General features: G+C 41.7%; 1 protein-coding gene across 6 annotated transcripts in view; it reads right to left on the reverse strand.

Moving 5' to 3' along the window:
- The window catches only part of ROBO1 (roundabout guidance receptor 1), a 706,475-nt gene that overhangs the window by 284,179 nt on the left and 401,769 nt on the right, over positions 1-20,527 (reverse strand). Inside the window, exon 1 of one of the 6 annotated variants that reach the window (XM_027666544.1) lies at positions 18,083-18,565. The exons of the other annotated variants lie outside the window; for them this stretch is intronic. Coding sequence (XP_027522345.1) covers positions 18,083-18,137 — 55 coding nt within the window. The 5' untranslated portion in view covers positions 18,138-18,565. Of the gene's footprint in view, positions 1-18,082; positions 18,566-20,527 lie in introns of those variants that run through there. 6 annotated transcript variants of the gene reach the window in all.

Here is a 20,527-nt window from a genome sequence, read left to right on the forward strand (position 1 = left end):
AAGAAGTGGTGAATACATTATGTGAATGTCTTTTTAAATGTACAGTTTCCAACAGAACCTATTTAAAGATTTTGATCTCCTAAACTGGACTCCAATTCAGAAAAAAAATGAAACACCTCCAAACCAATTTTCACCTTTCCCCCCAAAATTTCTGCTGATGTATGAGGAGAATGTTTTTAAGTTCCAAGTTTTTAAGTCTATATGCTTACAAGCCAGATATATTAATGTCTAAAACTGAGCCATATCTATGAAAACTGAAAATCTACATGCAATCTTTCAGGAGGGGGTACACACTAGCACAACTTTTAATACTTTTCCCAACAGTGGTTTGGGTTGGAAGAGACCTTCAAGATCATCTAGTTCCAAGCCCCCTGCCACGAGCAGCAACACCTTCCACTGGTACCAGCTTGCTCAGAGCCCCATCCAGCCTGGCCTTGAACATGGTTTCCTATAGCTTAACTCAACCCAGAAACAAAGAAGCCTCTACTGTTCTGACCTGGTCTGTGATGACACAGAAAACAAAGTTTATTAGGAAAAGAGTTTGGTCTTAACACCTTCCCTGAAACTGGGTATTAGACCTCAAGACTGCCAAGTCATTTCACTGGGTACGAATGTTAGCAGAACTGCAGTATTAACACTGACAACATTTAACCCAACTTCTTAAATAGAGATATCTTTTGATCCTACTTTATCCCCCAGGGGTATTATTTCATATTTAATAAAAATAAAATAATTAACTTGGTACCTACCTAAAGACTAAAATAATAATTTCCTACACTACAATATACAAAAAGGCATAATTTTGCTTAACAGTTGCCGGGGAACTATGCACGTTCCAAAACATACCAGATACATTATATAATATCTGACTTTCAAAAAAAAACCCAACACTTATGTATTTTAGAGACATACCTTAACATGTTCAAAGAAAAGTTAAATTGTAATTAAAATAAGTAGGGCAGGGCAAGCAAGACGTCTGGAATAGACCGCTTACAGAAGACAGTGAAAAAACTAAGCCAAGCATTAAGTGACAGAGCAATCACACAACCAACCAAGTCAAACCAAGAAATTCTCTGTTGCTACCACCCACAACATTATCCATGCTAAGGAACCTCATATCAGGAAGGAAGGAAGGAACTGCTGAGGAAGTCCTGCATACAGGGCTTGTTTCTGATTAATTAGCGGAGATCACATGTCACTGAGGACCTCTGTGACTCCAACCCTCCATCACCCTTACTAGCACACTTGCTGTGTTAAACACTGCTTCCCAATCTGCTGACATCTAAGTGCCTTCAAATCCCCACTGATCAGGACCTAGAAAATGACTTCCTACTCAGCAGGCACAGGGCTCAGGGCAGACCTTTGGGCCATCACTGCTGCTGCTGTCCAGTGGATGTACAGAAGGCAAGAGAATTCCCACTGCTGTGAAGGAGATACCAAATAAAACAGGTACCTGTGCTGGAATATGTGTGCTCACTGCAGACAAATGGGATAGAGACCTGACTTACCTCTGTTTGCAACCCTTGAGAATTTAAGACCATGCTTAGGTTACCCTAAACACAAAACCACATAAAATCCTCAGGGTTTTTTTCAATATATAAAAAGCACCATTACAGAGCTGTTAAAAAAGAAGTACTGAAGAATCTGTCTTTGTACTGGGCTATGTCCTTCCTTACATCCCCTGAATTCATAGAGTTGGAAGATTAAATGTCTGATAATTCAAAGATTCTCTTACAAGTCTCAGCTACAAATAGCAACTAGTCTTACACTGTCAACCAGAATGCAACCTGGGACAAAAAAAGAAAAGCAAAATCATTCACACAAAAAAAAGAAAAACAAAATCAAAACCAACATGATGATGACACTTGATACCAAACATTCCAGGCTAAACATTTCATTTGAAGTGCCTGTGGAAGGCAGAAAGTAGCAAAGCTCCTTGTACTCTTGATACGAAAGGCAGCATTTTGCATACATTCTCTTGCTTATTGCAAATCTTCCCTGATTATGTGTTTATGAAAGTTTAAAAAGTAAAATGCTGCCTTATTCCTGGAGCTATGTGATCACAAAAATAGGAAATACACATTAAAGAATAAACATTTTACACAGTTGCACCTAGGGTAAATACAGAGCAATTGCTACGCAAAGCACCTCACCTAAGAAGCTTCAATATTCAGCTTACAGGAGGAACCAAAGTACTGGGCAGTAAAAAGTTGCAATTCAAAGTGAACAAAATATAATTTTCCAGTCATGCAAACACTTAGAAGAACATTAAAACTAGGTAACCAAATCAGCTCATCAGTTGGAAGAGTTTAGAGTCCCTGAGGAGAGATGAATTGTTAAGGACAACAACAACAAAACTGAGTCAGCTGGCATCTACATTCCTCCTTAAATGCACACTCTTCCAATAGATATGTATGCAGTATGCTCTGGAATTAAGGGTTTTTCCTCTTATCTGCATATTTGTACGTAGTGCACAGTCCAGTACTAAAATCATCTGATCCCTCTCAGACATAGAGACAACATTACTTGACAGCACTAGATTAGGAAACTCCAGTGGCATAGTTTATCTGACATGGTTTCAGCCACCAAATTTGTCATCTAGCTTGCTAAAATGGACACCATTTTCATTTGATCTTTTGGAAAAACAGAAAACTTCAAGCATTACCAGTCTTGCAATTCCCTGTAGTAGATTTGCACCAGGTTGACCGAAGTCTGTCTTCAATGAAGCAGTTTTGAATGGACAGAGCTGCATCCTCAAGAGCCTCACATCAAAGGTATTCCTACTCTACATCTAGTTCCTTCTGGAACATCAGGTAAACACCAACTACAACACAGCAAAGTAAGCTTTTTGGGCAAAAACAGTGTTTATTTCATTTTCACTAGACATATCAAAACCCCTGGGATACATGATGCCTCCTTCTGTGAACAGGTCAGGGCAAACGTCAGCAGTGTCCACTAAAAGCAATCTTCAGCCTCCTCTAGAAGTTGCTAATTACATCAGTCATGCTGAACTCTGACTGACAGTTTTGTGCTCTGAAGTGATACCCACTCATTTTATTAGTGAAAGAGACAATCTAGAGTGAGAAACTGAAATAACTACTAACACTTTATTTCCAAAACAGCAACAGTTCTACAAACTTTCCTTTTGTGAGTAAAATTCCACTTGCAATAAACACCGCTGGGATGTAGGCATGTTAACTCCTTCCCCAGAAGAGAGGGAGAAGAAAACAAATACAAAACACCTAACTGGTTTTGCACTTCTGCGGGATAAGCACTCGCCTTTGAGTTTGCCAGTTGCTCATCCACTTGGGCAGATTCTCAAGAGAAGTAAATTAACAGCGGCTCATTGACTTCACTAGAACTACACTCATTTACAGCAGTTAAAGCTGACCTACATTAAAGCACCATTTCACACCGAGGAAGAGCTGCCTGGAGACACTTGGAGCCAGGAACTGAAGAGTTTTTCTTCCACGTACTTAATCATTATGTTTGAACACTCATCCTCCTCTTCTCCAAGAGCCTGCAGCCTCCCCTGTGCTGCAGTGACAAAGTGACAGCTCATACAATCAGCCATTTGGAAGTGGGCAGCCCCAGCCAGCTCGCAGCTGGTGGATGGCTAGACAAAGCCTCCGAGAGTCTGAGCAACTGCCCTGGAAGCTTCTGGGAGGGAGTGGTGCCTGTGCTTGCCAGGCTAAGTTACAGAGCTCCGTTTTCAATTCAAGTCTTATGGGTTTTGCCAGCCATCCTTCTTTTAACAGTCAGAGACATGTTCTGCCTGGAGCTGGTGGTTCACTCTGACTGTAATGAAAGGAGGCTCTACACAAACAGAGTCAGAGATGAGGCAGGGAGAAAAAAGACAAAATCCGTGTCATTCAGAAGGGAAAACTGCTAAGACACCCTTGAGTTTCTTCTCTACCATGCATAAATGTAGGTCTGAACACATAATCCAAACCACTAATGAAGAAAACAACCAAACCCCACAACCACTGGAACTAAATAAAGATTTAAGATACTCAGAGATACACAGCAACATTCAAAGTCACACTGGACAGGGTTCTAAGCAATCTCATCTAGTCGAATATATCCCTGCTCACTGCAGGGGGGAGTTGGATGAGAGGACATTTTAAAAGGTCCCTTTCAACCCAAACTATTCTATGACTCCATGGTTCAAGATTACAAGAAGAACAAGCACGTGAACTCCACAGCAAAAAAAAAAATAATATTCAAAGGATGTAGCTAGAACTAAAAATCTCTATGAATTGTCAATTTGAACCTACAGACTTCAAGGAATAGGCTTTGGGAAAACTACAGAGATGTTACTGTACAAAGTCAAACACCACAGAATCATTCAGGAGCAACAGGTAACCCGAAGCAAGCATAAATAGAAGCCTGTACTTCTTATTTTTCTCTTCGCCCTTCCCCATCAAATGGTTAAAAAAGGATGTAGAGGCTGCATTCAAATTTTGATATCAAATGAGTGCACCTTTGGTTTTTTTTTTTCCTTTGGGTTTTTTGTTTGTTTATTGTTTTGGTGAGGTTTTTTGTTTTGGTGGGGGTTTTTTTCAGGTGTTTTGTTTTTTTTTAAATTAGCTTAATCTAGTTAAATCAATTCTTATATTTACCAGGGCATGACACTGTTTACATAAGACTAAGTGTAAAACCCTGACCTCTGTATTTTCCACCATGACCTCAGAGAATAGAGCCCACTCACCCCACCCCAGTTCTTACAACTTTAATTATGTTCAACAAAGCTGCCATGCTTTAAAAGTATCATTTACCGAGACCAAAACCTGTTTATTTTTATTCCCGTTAATCACTTCCATTTTGTTTTATTCCACTTATGCACCCTGGATTTTGCACTCAGAACTGCTATCAGGCTGGATCACTTCAGATGCAGCTGAACAGTTTCTTGTGCTGCTATGCAGTCCTATAAAAATCCACACTATTTAGCTTTTATCCAGTGTAAACAGAATCGATCACAAGTTCAAAAAAGCTTCCAAATTGCTTGGCTCTTAGAAACCTTTAAGAGTGAGAGAAGGCAATACATAGACAAAGGACAGAGACAGGTCTTACCTGTCTCATTATTTACAATTTTAACGTCATAAATCAGGTTGATGCCTTTAAACGAAATTCCAGCCTTTCTGTATAACTTCCCTGTCATTCAAAATATGGCCATTTTCTTCCCACATACTGTTGAACTTACAGTTTCAGGAATATGGTTAAGATAGGGAACTGAGTGAAAAGCCAAGTTATCAATGCAACTTTAGAACTTTCTAGAAGAAAAGCTTAAACACACTGGGGGAGTTTTAAGTGTTACCTCAACAGGTCCTTTGAGTTATCTAATGACAAATGAGGAAATCTGCAAAAATACATTAATGTTAAAAGTTAAGCTATAATAGTTTAAAGCCATTATCATTTAGTTTATCATTATCACTTAGTTTAAAGCAATTATCCTTTCCCTTTACATTTAGATGATGAACAGCCTAAGTAAAAGTTGTATTAGATTCGGTCTATTTAATGGAACTTCTAAATTGAAATAAAAAGTATGTAGTTTTAACTTTATGGCAAACTGCACAATCTTCTCGTTTTCTTTTCTGCACCACATGAGCTACTTGCTCATTAGACACAAATGGGTAGAAAACAAGAGTTTCTTTGTTTGCATACATTAACTTAAAGCTGTAAAACTCATTCAGCCAAACTTTCACCTTTAAACCTTAACCTGACTTGTAACAACATTTGTAGCCTCTAAAATTACACTGCATGCACCCAGACAGAGTTAATCACCCTTCACTTTTGATGCACAGAATAATGATCTACCACTTAAACTTGAGCCCTTAAAAGCCTGAAGAAAAATATGTAGGTATCTCTGTCTTAAATCAGTAGCAAAATAACAAAACTCTACCTAGCATTGACCAGTTGAAAAGAAAAACAAAACTAGACTTGTAGTTCATGGAAGTTGAAAATAAGTGCATTTAAAGTCTCCTCAGATGAAATTCTTGCTTCCCAGCACATGCTATTGATCTGACACCTGGTACTTTTAGTCACTAAGGAAGGTCTGGCTTTATTTTTTGTGTAATTTAAAACTTCTTGGGGAAAAAAAAAATAAATTTAGTAGAGATTTGGAAACAGCATGTTCTAAAAGCTGATGCATTTGTTATCATTTTAAGTTCTTTCTTTAAACAAGTGATCTGTGCTTAAGGCTTTGTTTAGAATATATTATGGCTCCCTTCAAATATAGTGCTAGTAGGAACTAGATTGGAATAATTTTCAAAACTGAGTAAAAGTAACAGTTTAGTATTTTTACTATCTAAAAAAAATTAGAACTACGGAAAAAGACCTCTTGCATTTATGTATTATACTTCCCTAAATGCCACACAAAAATATACAGCCCAGGAAAATTCAAAGCCAGAAATGTTTTGGAAAAGCTATTAGACACACAAACAAACAAAAATCAAAACACAGTAGATAAAAATGAGAAGCTGCAACAAAACCAGTTTGGGTATTCAGGGAAATGAGTGACTACCACATGAAAGACACCAACAGCACCAACACAACACACCATAAATTCAACCTTGCAATCAATGACGAAAAGGGATCCTAAATTGCAGAATCTGATTACTCTTGAATTTTTTCTAATTTTTTAAGAAGTGGCATTCTTAATCATTTCTTTTTCCCCCATTATTAAGCTTCCTAAGTAACAACACGTAGAATAAAAGTGATACACAACTTGAGCTTCAGCAAAACAAGGTAAAAATTAAAATCAATAGTTAAACTTCCTTTGACTTTAAGGGGCTGAGAACTCATCCAGATTTTCTTTTATTTCCTCAGGCCACAAAAGGAATGAGTTGCTGCTTCTCTTTCATTTATGCTAATAAAGAAGAGGGAGCTATTTTTATTTTCTCTTTATTACTGCTTTAAAAAAAAAAAGGAATCCTCATTTTAGAACAAGTTTTAACCGGTATGATACAGTCTGCACACATAATATGCTGGGTGGAGTAAAAACCCTCAGAAACACAGTGCACGGAGCCAATAATGGACTTGTCGCCAACACCCTGTGATTTCACGACTGCCAGAACAAAAACAAATGCCACGTTCAGTTCATTGCAAAGAAAGGGATTCATTAACTTGATGTGGCTTTTTACTTGACCTGCGTACGGTGAGCAAAATAAAATTTCATTTTACGAGATTCAAAATGACCAGCTGCATGCCTACAGGAATTGTGATGAAATGACCGAGTTAAATTACTACCTCTGTTTAATTCTAATTATTATTAGACTCTAGGTCAATGTGAATTTTTAGGTGAGAGGTTGCTGCTTTCCTTCCTGCAATAAGGTAACAAAATGTAAATGCCTTTCTGGAAGTCGATGTCAAATAAAATGCAAATTCCTGTCAAAGACAGAAATATCAGTCCTGAAGATATGATAATCTCAGTGCAGACACTAACTCAATCTTTTTGGAATACTGATTGACTTCATAGACATGTAAACAGTAATTTCCCCACAAAAAATTCACAGTTATTAGTCACAATCAAACACAGTATCAATAAACCTTATAGCCAGAGAATTAGAAAAACCCAAAAGTTGCCTGTGCAAATGACATTCACTCCTTCTGGTCACAACATTAAAGCACCAGGTCAACCTCCCTAGCCTGGCTGTCCCAGCAGAGGTAGGGGAAAAAATAATTCCCATCTGATATGAAATACTGGGGTGAGAATGGGGATTAAATGATTAAATAGTTTTCTTCCACATTATGGTCATGGGTACCACATAAGTGTATGGATGAGAAAGATGAAATCATTTAGCTTTAAAAAAAAAAACCAACAAAACAAAACAAACCAACAAAACAACTTACTTCCTTATTTTCTGCTGAACACATCACCATCTCCTCCCCAAAAAAGAAAATCAGAAACATTTTAAAAGAAAAGCAGGACAGACAATAACCAACAAAAAAAACCTGCCAATCTAGAAGCCAAAAGTGTTGTGAGCAGAGATTTTTCAGCAACACAGTTCAGGGAACTGAAGTCCCAAGCAGTGGAATTCTATTTTAGTATTTGCAGTGATAAACTCCAGAGGAATAAATACCATATTCTAGAAGGGTCTAGTTCCCTTTTATTTTCTACGCCCATGAACTTGCTGCAGAAAGGTCAACCATTTTAAGCAAAAGCATCATAAATGATGCCACTGTTTGTTTCTTTTTACAATTCTGAAAAAAAATGTAAACCCTTAACACTTCAACACACACTTCACTGGTTTCTCTATTCGCTCCACTAAAACCCTGGAAGTAAACAGAAGTATGTTTATATCAGTACTGTAATCCTCCCACGGAATAACAGCCTTTGAACATTCTGAACATTATTCCTGGTATGATACCAAGCTACATTACCATTCAGCTCAGCAACTGCCAGAATCACACTCAAGTAAAGTTAGAATGCTCTGTATGTCTCTAATCTTGTTTCACTTTATATGTTTCAATATTTTGCTTCCCCTATAGGTAATGCAGATTAACACTCATGAGTGGGACAGAAACAGAAATAGTTATTTTTTTTTATTTTCTAAGAAGCCAAGTATTCGCCAGCAGCAAAATCCCATCCTGCACACTCCTTCCCATTTCAAAACCCTCACTGTTTTGAAATTTACATTTAAAAAAACACATTTAAAAAAATCCCAAGATGTTCCTCAAAACAATTATTCAGAAGTTAATTTCTTAGTTTCTAATCTTAACAGCAGAACTTGACAGTTTTCTCCTTGTATCAAAAGGCAGCATCCACCTTCTGTATTCAAGAGGTAGATGGCAGCAATGGTTTCTTCTTTCTCTTTGCATCTAGTTTTAAATTACTCCTTTTAATTTTTAAAGGCTGTACAACCTAAGCAATGAGCCTCATTAATCACTACTGAATGATTTAACCCAGCCATTCAGTTCCAGATGCCACTTGGTGCTAGAGATATGCTAATTCCTTCCAAGCTTTACTTCCTTTTGCAGTTGAAACCATAATTTTCCACATTGGTGAAGACAGGATTTCACTCTGTGCACAGGGCCTCCTGCCAATCACTTTTATGCCTGAGCAGTGGCACAGTACAAATTCCATTCTGTGGTTACATCAGACACTTTTTTGTTAAACCTGTTCACTATACACCTTCTCTTTCCTACATTCTGTTGTGACAGCATCACAGTCCCAAACTCTACCCTCTCCACTGACAACTCCTCGTTTGGCCAGCAAAAAGTAAAATAATCTGTTACTACCCTTACTTACCCTGTTTTCTTTTCTCCTCGTTTCCTCACTACTTCTAATTTTTTTCCCCTTTATCACCTCCTACCACTAAACACTTCGATTATGAAGTATCATAATCTGTCAACTGCAGTACCTAGGGCACTAGCTCTATTCCAAAACCAGAAAGTTGCACTGACAGAGTTGTTTTATGAGTGGGAGGTGAGGGGAGAAACATTTAGAATTTGCAAACCCCAGTTCTGAAGCTGCCTAGCATCCAAGAGATCTCCTATGACAAAGCTAGGGCAAGTGCCAACTTTAATACCAGGTGCTAAGAGGTTTTTAAGAGAAGAAAAAGTTTAGTGACATTGCTGAACAATTTCTGATCCAAAAATAGTATTTTATGACCTTGTATTAATGCTTTCACCACAAATACAGGCACAACTTATTTTTGGACTTGGGAGCTGCTATCCTTATCTTGGGCTTACATGCTTGGGCATGTTTGGTCAACAGGAGATGTGTGGGCTGAAAAGTTTGCTTTTGTCCAGTGTTAGTAAAATGCACTACAACAGTGAGAAGCCTAGAAGGTTCTAAAAGAATACACACACAAACACATTTTTGACTGGCTTCTCACCTACACAGAGCTAAAGAGGCACAGGCAAATTCAAAGTTATACAGCTTTTTTCTGTCAATTGGCTCTTAAGTCAATGTTCACCACAATCTCAATTTTCAGACAGGCTAAGAACCCACAGTGATCCATAAACGTTTGCAACTGAAGTCAAACACTTTAGCAACTTAATTTAAACACTAGAATCAAGAGTTTCAAAAGGCACTACTGATTTTAAGTGGTTCTAAACTCAGGCTGTAGGCTCCCAACTTCAACAATTCACAACGCCCTGGATTACAAAAATTTGAGGTTTAGTGTCTACTCAAAGTCAAGCCACTCTTTAAAACATATCCATCTGGTCACTATCAAAACACCACTTCTTTCTCCATTTACTTCCAGAAGAAAGAGAAGTTGATCCCACGCACATCTTTAGGCCTACATTAAATCCTTGGCCACGTATTATATCCTAATTTCTAAGATAAACTCTTAATGCCTATTATGCTACTGTAGAAGAAAACAGTAAAATTAAAAGTCTTCTATATATGAATTTATAACCATCAACTGCTTATATGTCTCATCTTCAACATAAAGGCAGTTAAGCAATTAGATAGGAGGCAATATAACTAACCCAGAATGTAAAATAAATATCTTGCCGGAGGATATGCAAATTTCAGAACACACAAAAATGCCAGCCAAGCAAGTTTTAATGCAATACTGGCATGAAACAGTTTAACAGTACTAAAGAAATCACAATTCTGATGTATGCACGTGACAGTTGAAGGAGCAGAGGACAAAGACTACAAAAGTGAGTGACATCAAAATTACACAGACTATCCAGTTCTCTCAGGCGGCTGCCATGGATGACTCCAGACTTCACTGCTCGGAAACCCATCCTTGCCATACCCTGCACTGCACGTCTGGAGAGACAGTTTGTTCCACAACTGAGCTTATTCAACTGCTAATTCACTATGCAAGGCGGAGAAAATAAAATATTAAGTTTTAAGATTTTTAAACCCAGAGCTCACAACAGGCTTGTCAGATTTACAGGTCTTTAACCTACGGTAAGGGGTGTTCATATTATTTTAATCATTCACTATATTAGCATTAGACTTAATTTAATGCAATACCATATTGAGCAAATACTTCCCAACAGTAAAGGGTAGCTTGAATAATTTTGCATATCTGACTATGCATTTCTTCAAAGAAAGTATATGTACTTCAAGAGTGCAGCAGTCCAGAAAACACTCTCATTTCCTGATTAAAGATATTCATACCATTTCAAAATTAATGTATTCAACTAGCCATTTTTTTCTAAGCTGAATTTATAGTAAGTTCTATTAAAATTAAATGCCCTAATCATTTAATTTGCAGTTATTTACTTAAATGTAAATAAATATAAATATTTAACATATTCATGACCTTCTAGAGGCACAAAGTCTGGTGGCAGAAAATAAGAGGTAAACAGGAGTACTTTCTGGGATTTAATTCTACCACCAGTGAGCAAACTCACTGAGGTACTGCCCTCTTGTTTAGATATGGAATCCAATCCTTTGCTATGGAATTTCTTTGAATGTCAAGTAAGGAAGAATTCTTCAGCAACGAATTTACTATTTGGTCAAAGTGTAGATGCTAATACAAGCATTTGATATATAAGTCAGACTTCTGACTGAGAAGATGAATACCTAAGATACCTTTATAAAAAATCTGATGGTTTTATGCACTAGCAGTATAGAGTATACATATATGCATACATATATATATTAAAAAAATCCCTTAAGATAAAACCCAAATGTGTTCAAAATAAGGTTGGAGATGACATACATGCTACTGCCTTTATCAAAATCCATGTATTGAACACGTACATCAGAAGATGAAGTGCATTCCCAAGTCACACCATGAAGATCTCTCCTGCAGCACAGGTTGACATCATTTCACTAAAAGCTATATGGAAAAGTGCTCAAGTTCTGTGTAGCTCTTTGGATAGTGGTGCTGAAAGAAACTGTGAGAGCTTGAGGACCTGAAAAGCAGTTTTCACGAAGATACAAAGATGTTTTATAAACTTTTAAAACATACTGATGGTTTATTTAAATCTACATGTGCACTCTCTGCTTACTAATGGTAGATCCTCCTCTCTAATTTTCCAAGTTTCCACTTCTGGAAAGCACAATGAACTTCCCATCAAAATAAAAGTGAAGGCAAAAGATTCTCTTATTCCCCTTCCCAGCACAGAGTTTGCTTCCTTTTGGTAAGGCCACTTTAAGGTTGTATCATTCAATAAACCCTTCTGTCCTCGGCAAAGGCGAAATGACTTCTCTGTTCACGGGTGAGAGCAGAGCATTCTGCATCTTCCCCTTGGCTGCAGCTGCTCAGATGGCAAGCAAGTTCTAATTAAAAAGACTGGCCTGCTGCCACCCACAAATCACATTACTGTCAATTTATCTATTTCATTTTAATCAGTCATACACAGACACACACATACAAACACCAGTCTTAGTCGGAAACTTTGCTAAGCTTCAGAACAAGAGAGGCATGGAAAATATTTACAAGTCTCAGAGAGCCCTAGAATAGTTCTTAGCATTTGACAGTATTAAACCTCCTTAATTGTTCATATACTCCTTCTCTTTTCCACAAAAATAGTTTCCTTACTTTGTTTTCAAAAGGCCTGAAAAGAAATAGAATATACTTACCTAAAGCTTCTATTCATTGTTTTGTTGAAGTGTAGAACAACTCCCCTACTACTTATACCTGAAATGTATACTCCCATATAAATACCTCTCCCTCTGTCTCACTTTATGCTGTTAACACCAATTAAATCATATACATTCCTGGTCTGAGAGGCCTACCCTCATACCTCCTAAGAAGTGTTCCAGAACAATATCTTATCATTTTTGTGGATAAATCAGGGCAAACGCACCATTTTTTTCTAATGGATAATCAACTAACAAAGAAATCATGACACCCAGATTTAAATTCATCACCATCTTATTTCAATTAAGCTTATCATCATCTTCAGGGTAAGGTAACTTAAAGCACCTGGCCTAAGTTAATGACCAGGATACTGAAAGATTTAGCTCTTTAAAAACCAGACCCCAACACTGTAACACAACAACAAAATAGCAGAACTCTGCACATCTGACTGAAAACTGAACTCATTATCAGCTTCCCAGCTGTTTCTCTTTTTCCCCTGTTGAGATTTTCCATAGTCTCAATTGTGCAAATTCAATGTAGCTGGCTGCCATCTATGTCAGCAGTACAAAATATTTATGCTCATAAGACATTTTCTTATCATAAAATGCCATTCTACCTCTACCACTGATGTAAGGCTGACACAACAAGCCAAGAGGCATCAGTATATTATTGAGACAGAAGGTGTGCACACATCTATACCTGTCTTTCTCCTAGAGAAGGTATAAACCAGGAAATTATCTGCCCTTCAAAGCACCTCTAGCTTTCAAGATACTTAAGAATATTTCTTTGTTGCTCTACTCTCATCTCTTGGTCAAGATTCTCATCACTAACAGGAAAACACTCTTACTTCCCTTGTTTACACAATTTATTGGACTTAAAATACACCTCAGTTGCTACTTCAGTAACTTCACTATTTAACTTACAATTTTATGAAGAGGCACTCATGTGAAAAGTTAAGGAAGGTTATCACCATCGAGCCAGATTATATAGCAAAGCACACAAATAAAATGTGTCAGGACCTCAGCATATAAAATTCTTAAGTGCCCTTTAGTTTGCCTGGAAAGAGCAAGGTTCCTACTACTTTCCTGGCCGCAAAACAACCACAAAATATTACAAATATTGACAGCAAAATGACTCATTACTAACTATTCAAATACACAAACCCCAACAAATTCACGACAATAACTTCTGAACTGACTACACTGATCTTCACTACAAAAGAGAAATTTTGAAGAAGAACCTCAAACAGCTACTGTGACACCAAGCCACGTGCCCGTTATTCACACAACGCATTTAACTACGACAGAAATAATAAACTGCACAAGTGGAGCAAGTGACTGGACCTGCCAGACCCAGCAAATTATTACGCTCATTAGGCAAAGCTATCCCCTAATGAGACATAATATTACACTTCTTCAGCGTTGTGAAACAAAACTCTTCCCAGTTATTTAGGAAATATAAGTGCCAACCAAAACCAGTGTTATTTGAGAGCGAGGGAACAGGTTCTCAGATTCTTAAGTATGGCTATAGATGTCTGTCTTGAACATCTAAATATTTTCTCTTTTTACTTCTCACAAAAGCAAAACTGGGTTTGAACCTCTTTGGCCATCACTTCCAAAGCAATTTATATTAAAGCATCATTTGGCATAGATATCACATGTTGCTGTTTGACATTAAATAACACTGCTACCTAAGTGTCACTAGTTTCTGATATTATTTGTAATGGCCCATCTATCTTTGAAGACCCATACAGAACCTTTAGCTTGTAGACTGAAGTATCCTTCATATAAATTCATGTTTTCTAATAAAATCTTATGGACCTGCACATGAATTCCCCAAACTTCAGGACCCTGAACATTACAGATGACCCTTGCTACTGAAAATACTGAGTTCCTCCAGGACAATGCTATGGGACTATATGACACAGAAGCAAGAAAACATTTGGTAACCAACACTGACTGAAGCAAGCAAAAATCAGCTTGAGTGTTCTTCTGTTTTAAACAGGTAACCAACTTAATTGCCAAGCTATATGAAAGAAAAGCATCTCTTACTGGGTGCAAGGTAACAAAACCCACATTAATGCACATTGGAAAAAAAAAAAAAGGGTTTGATCTCCACAGATACTATCAGTACTCACAAGGATAAGTGGTTTTTAATCAAACACCTGGATGCTTCAAGAGTGTTTTTCACAAGTAAGGAATGATCAATCTTATAGCATATGGTTATTTCTTCTCTAGCGTGAAGTCCTCAAGCACAATACAAGCACTGCCAGCTTCTTCAGCTCTAAGCAGCTGGCTCAATCTTTCTTAAACATTCTTACAGTAAAATTACTTAGAACAGCACACAATGCATTAGGGGTAGGTGAAAAACACACAGTTTTTATGTTTTCTTGGGTGATTTACTTGCTTTTATAGATTATGCACTTAGACTTTCATAATCCTTTGAATTACTGTGTAATATTTTCATAGAGAAAACAGAGAATATGGAAAAGCAGTAGAAACATTCCCTGAAATGCTCTAGCACTTCACAAGGGAAGTTTATAAGTACAAACTTCTGGAGACAAACAAACAAAACTTATCAAAGATGTGGCTGATTTATTTACTCCAATGGGTAGGTCAGCCAACTAGAAAGGGCTTTGGGGACACTCCACTGACACCCTTAAAAGTATTAACCATCACGAGGTAACTCTCCCATGAAGGAATACAAGAGACAATTTTGCCCTCCACTGGCTAGAACTATCACTGGAAAACATGCCTGCCTTGCTGCTGTCAGCACTGCCTGCTTCATACTGCATGAAAACCCTCTTGAGCAAACGTACCAATCCCATTTGAAGTACAGCAACTAGTAAGGGATAACACGGACAGGAAAGGGAGAAAGGGTGGGCGTTGAGCAGATGGGAATCAGCAATGCAATGAAATACCTCGTCAAAATATAAAGATTTCCACGGAGGGAATCAGAAAAATCCGAAAAACCACATAGTAACATATTTTAGCCTTGAGAATTGCTAGAGCAGCGAATACCCATGTGGAAAACCAGAGCCTTGACGCTCATTCCCACTGAAAGTGTTCTGCATGTTGCCCTTCAGATAACCAAAAGCTTTTCTTTTCCAAACGTATTAATTTGATGCTGCTGCTTCTTGGGGGGCTGGAGAGATGAAAACTCCATGGATTATGCAGCTAAGTCTGTCTCAGAATGAAGGAAAAAGGGCAGAGAGCAGGTAAATACTCAAGAAAACAAGTATACCAGAGAAGTATCCCTTAAAGCAATTTTTATTCTTTATGCAAAGAAGCATTGAAATTACACTGGGAGAACAAGGGAGGAAAGCTTCTATATTCCAATTTTCAACACTATTCAAATTTAAATTTACTCAACATTTATTAACCACAGGCTTACATGAAAGAAGGTACTTCACAGGATTGCACAAAGACAACACCAGGCTAAAAATTAGGGGGTTTAAAATCTAAGTGGTTTACCAATTACTATTTCAACAAACAATTAACTCACCTTTCTATTATTAAAAATTTTTCTCTTCCCCATCCCCCAATTACCTTCCCACCTCTCAGCAGAAGTTTCTAACATCTCATTTAGAGTGTGGCTACACAAACCATTGATTCAGTGGTGGGTGTAAGTGAATGAAGTGAGAACCTTCAGTAGAAGAGGGAGGAAAGGATCAATCAATTTGCAAGATCAGCTGTCATTAGAACTCAAAGGATTTCAGTGTGGAAACTGCTGTAGATGACTCCTGTCCTTCCTTCTGCACTGCAGCCATCTGCCCTCAAACTTCATCCTGCCAAAGGTTTCTGGCATCTCCATTGTTCCAGACACAAGACTAACTATTCGATCACACTCCAGTTGAGGGGAAAAAGAAATTCCTCTGGTGAGGGAGTTGGAACAGAGTTATTATCTGGTGCTCGTCTCTTATCTTTGTTACTGAGCTTGCCTATATGGCAAAATTAAAAATCTCCATAAAAATTCATGGCTTTCTTCCTTTTGTTTCCTATCCAACTCAGCTGGAATCAACATTATTAGAGAAAGCATCCCCGTCCTGGGGGGAAAAGAAAAAAACCACTGAAAACAAACTTCTATGCAACTTATTCTATTGAGCATTTATATGAAAAATAGATGAAAGAATTAAAAAATAAATAAATTTGTTTCTTATCTGGGAGTCTAAGACAGTCCAATACAGAACTGAGTTACAGGGTGCACTGTCTATGAAGACTTTTCCACGCTGGGGATGATTGGCATAAAAGATTTAGAAAGGGGAAATTGGTGCCAAGGCTCTTCCCCATTCCAGTTGTTTCTGCTATTAGGTGAAGGCGGCAATACAGAGAAAAATCAAATTAAAGACAGCACGACTGACAGGGTCAAAAGTGAACAGGGTCAAGAGTTACTCAGAGACGCAAAGCTTTCCATATTCAAAGCCACAAGAAGCAAACCTAATACCTAACAGCAAAAATGTAATAGTTAAATTTATGATATCATCTAGAAACAGACATAAGTTATTGCATTTGGTGACATAATTAAGACTTAAAGCTTCAGGCAGTGTACTTAAGTCTTTCAAAAAGTTCATTCATTCATTCACTGACCAGATGTCTCATGCCACCATAACTTTAATGACTCAAAGGGGTCCTCTGCAAACTTACAAAAATCAATTAAGGCAGAAGAGTTCGCGCCCGAACTAACCTTAACTATGGCATAAGGGTTTACTAAGTGTGTGACAAAAGGCGTTGATGAGAATGAGAAGGAATACCGCAGGCAGAGAAACACGGCCTCCTGAGAGCAACGCGAACCTCGAGCAGAAACAAACCCGAAAAGCCCCGGAGCCCTCCACGCCCGCACGGGCGCCCCGCACCGCTCTCGGACACCACGGGGGCTCACACAGAGCCAAACCTGCCATACACGACACCCTATTAGTGCGACCCTGTCTGTAATCTACAGGCACGATAAAATGCCCCAACACGCATAAGCCCCGCGCAAACAGCGCCTTAATGACCACTAATCCCCCCTGTCTCCTCGGCCATCTCCCCTGCGACCACTGGCGCTTCGCTTCACACACATGGGTAAACTTTAACCGCCCAGGTGAAGCAAACCCCATCTCCGAGCAACCCCCACCCCTCCCCGGCCGCCGTGCCCCCCGCCCGCGGGATTAACCGGGGGCCGGGAGAGGGGATGCGCTCAGGGACCGCCCGGCGGAGGGAGCGCGGTACCCGGGGGGAGTCCCAGCTCACCGCCGCGGGAGGACCACGGGGCCGCTTCCCACCGCCCCCTGACGGCCGGGGCTCAGCATCGGCCGCGGTTACATCCAGCGACCCCCGGGAGCCACCGGCGGTGGGAGGAGACGGCTCCAGCGCCGCGCATCCCCGCACACCCGGTCCCCGGGCAGCCCCCGCGGCCGGCGGCAGCTCTCGGGGCAAAGGCGGTCCGGACACCCACCGGGTTGGAAACAGAGCTTCGTTCCCGAGGAAAGGAGGGGGCCGGGAGACGCGAAGGGGCCAAACCGTGGAGGTTGGGGGGGGGGGGGGGGGGAGCGGCGGGAGCGCGGCCACCGCCGCGCATCTGACCCGCCTGAGTGAGGTGGTTACCTGAGGTGAGACAGATGAATCCAAAGAGGTAAAAGTGAGCAAACTCCGCGATCATTGTCCTCGGGTGGCGCCTGCAAGCAGTCTCATGCCAGAAGAGCGGGGGGGAGAAACGAAGAGCCCCCAGTTGTAATTCCACAGAAGCTTAACGCAAAGCGAGGTTCCCTAATCCCGCCGGGCTCCCGGGGCGAGCCCCCTCCGGGCACGGCGCTGTCAGCTCCGCGGGGCTCCAGCCGCACGCCAACTCCGGCCGGCCTCCCCTCGTCTGGCCCGGGCTTTCCTCGGCGGCGCCTTGACACTTCCCAGGACTATCCAAAGCGACAGGAGAAAACAAAAGATCCTCGAGTTCCCGCAGCCGAGGTCCGCTGCCGCCTCCCGCCGCACAAGTTGCTGCTCCGGCCGCGGACTCCGCTCCGGGTCGCCGGGGACGAGGCGGTAGCGGAGCGAGCGCAGGCGGGACGGGCACGGAGCGGCCACGGCCGCGCTCCGCAGGGGGGGGAGAGGGGCGAGCAGGGCAGGGTAGCGCCCTCCGAGAGGTGCCCCCGCCGAGTCACTGCTTGCCCGGCGAGCGGCGGGCACGGCGCGGCGGCGGAGCGGCGGCAGCGCCCGCTCCCATGGCGGGGGAAGGAGGCGGGCGCGTCGGGGGCCGCGGCGGAGCCCGGCCGCGGTCAGGCGGGGCGGCGGGCAGGGGAGCCCCGGCGGCAGCCCCGAGCCCTGCCCAGCATCGCCGCCGCCCCCCCTCCTCCTCCACGCGGGAATCCCACGCTCGCCCCCCCTCCCCAGCGGCGGAGGAGGGCACAAGAGGGGCGATGGAAGGCAAGAAGAAAGAAAGGGGAGAGAAAGACAGAAGGAGGGCGAGCAAAACTTCTCCGGGCCAACGCCCCCAAAGCCACCCACCCCACCCGCCCGCCCTCGCTGCGGAGGCTACGGGAGGAGGAGGAAGAGGAGGAGGAGCGGCTCCTCGCCTTGCCCCGCCGCCGGGGCAGGGGTGCACTAGTCAGGCGGGGCCGAGCCCGCTGCGCCTGAACTTTCTGGTGTCACGTCGAGCCGCTCGCCGCCTCCGCCGCGGGTTTCCCCTTCCCCCTCTCCCGGCCGCCTCCGCCTCCGCCTCCTCCCCGCGCTGCCGCCGCGGCAGGTCTGGTGCCGCCTCGGGACACCTTAAAGGAGCCGCACCTACACGGCCCCCGCACGCCCGGGGCGGCGCTGCCCGGCCCGGCACCGCGCCCCGCCCCGCATCGCCCCGGCACCGCCTCCCGCCCCTGCCCCCGCCGGAGGTACCCACCGTGCCCCGGGCACAGCACAGCCCCCGAGGGGTGGGAGGGAGCGGGGGCAGCACCGGGCGCAGAAAAAAAGTTCGGGTTCCCCCACCCACCGCCGCCGAAAACAAGCTAACGCACAAAAAAACCCCGCGCGGATCTCCACCGGCATTCCCGGCGGAGCGAGGAGGCAGCGCTTCGCCGGATGATTCCTGCGGCCTGGCTATGCTCCAGGCGTGGACCAAATCTTTAGGAGAAGCATCCTCAAATCCCTGCTGCCGCGCCTGGGTGCACAGACAAATGGTACGAGAGCAGCTTTAACATTCAACTCCACATGGTCGTGACAACTTTATCCCGTGCCACAAAAGGTGGTGTTTGGGCAAGAAGATTTAACACTGTAAGGGAAAAAGGGAAGGTGGACTCGGAAGAAGCAGCAGTACCTCCTCACAGCAAAGCTCCAGCTATTCCTAGGTTTGATTCATTAAGGTAGGAGGATTGAATGAGATGTAAGAAGAAATTTCATTTCCCAGCAGCATGTTGAATATATTAACCCCATTGCAAGCGAACCTTTTCTTGCAGTGGGATAATAAAACACCAGGGAAGGAACCTTCGTGTACTTTCTGTCACAGGATTTATATGCACCCCACACTGTTAGCAGCCAAACAGGTTTGAGTACTCTCAGCTACCCCACTCACACTGGTGTTTGCCCCATTTTGCCTCCCTCAGGGTGGTGTAGGGCAAACTGTCCAAAAAGTCCAGCAACAGAAAGGTCCTATGGGTTGCACCAAATCTGTTTTAGTCCACTTTTATGTGAGGCCTGTAAAGTCAAATTTTCAATACTGTAAAGCAAAACTGGTTTACATTGGGTAAGGATGCTCCTGTTGAAATATATATATATGTACACAGTGTATCTATATCAGCAGCAGCCAAACTGGCAAGATTTTCCTCTAAAAGTGATGATAATACACCAAACATTAGAACACTCAAAAGTTGTTGTCAATTTTCACAGAGAAAAAGAAATTAGTGTCCTACTTCAAACACGTTTAGAAGCAATCCTAACTGTGGAATCAATGACATTGAATACTTTTGGACACAACCAGATTTCTTCAAGTTGTACTTGGCCAAAAATTTATCTTCCTGTTCAGGGACCTCATGCATCGTTCTGTACTTCATGAAAGAAAAATGTACTAGC

This window comes from Corapipo altera, unplaced genomic scaffold (assembly GCF_003945725.1).
Source record: "Corapipo altera isolate COAL_440 unplaced genomic scaffold, ASM394572v1 102, whole genome shotgun sequence".
NCBI classification, from domain to species: domain Eukaryota; kingdom Metazoa; phylum Chordata; class Aves; order Passeriformes; family Pipridae; genus Corapipo; species Corapipo altera.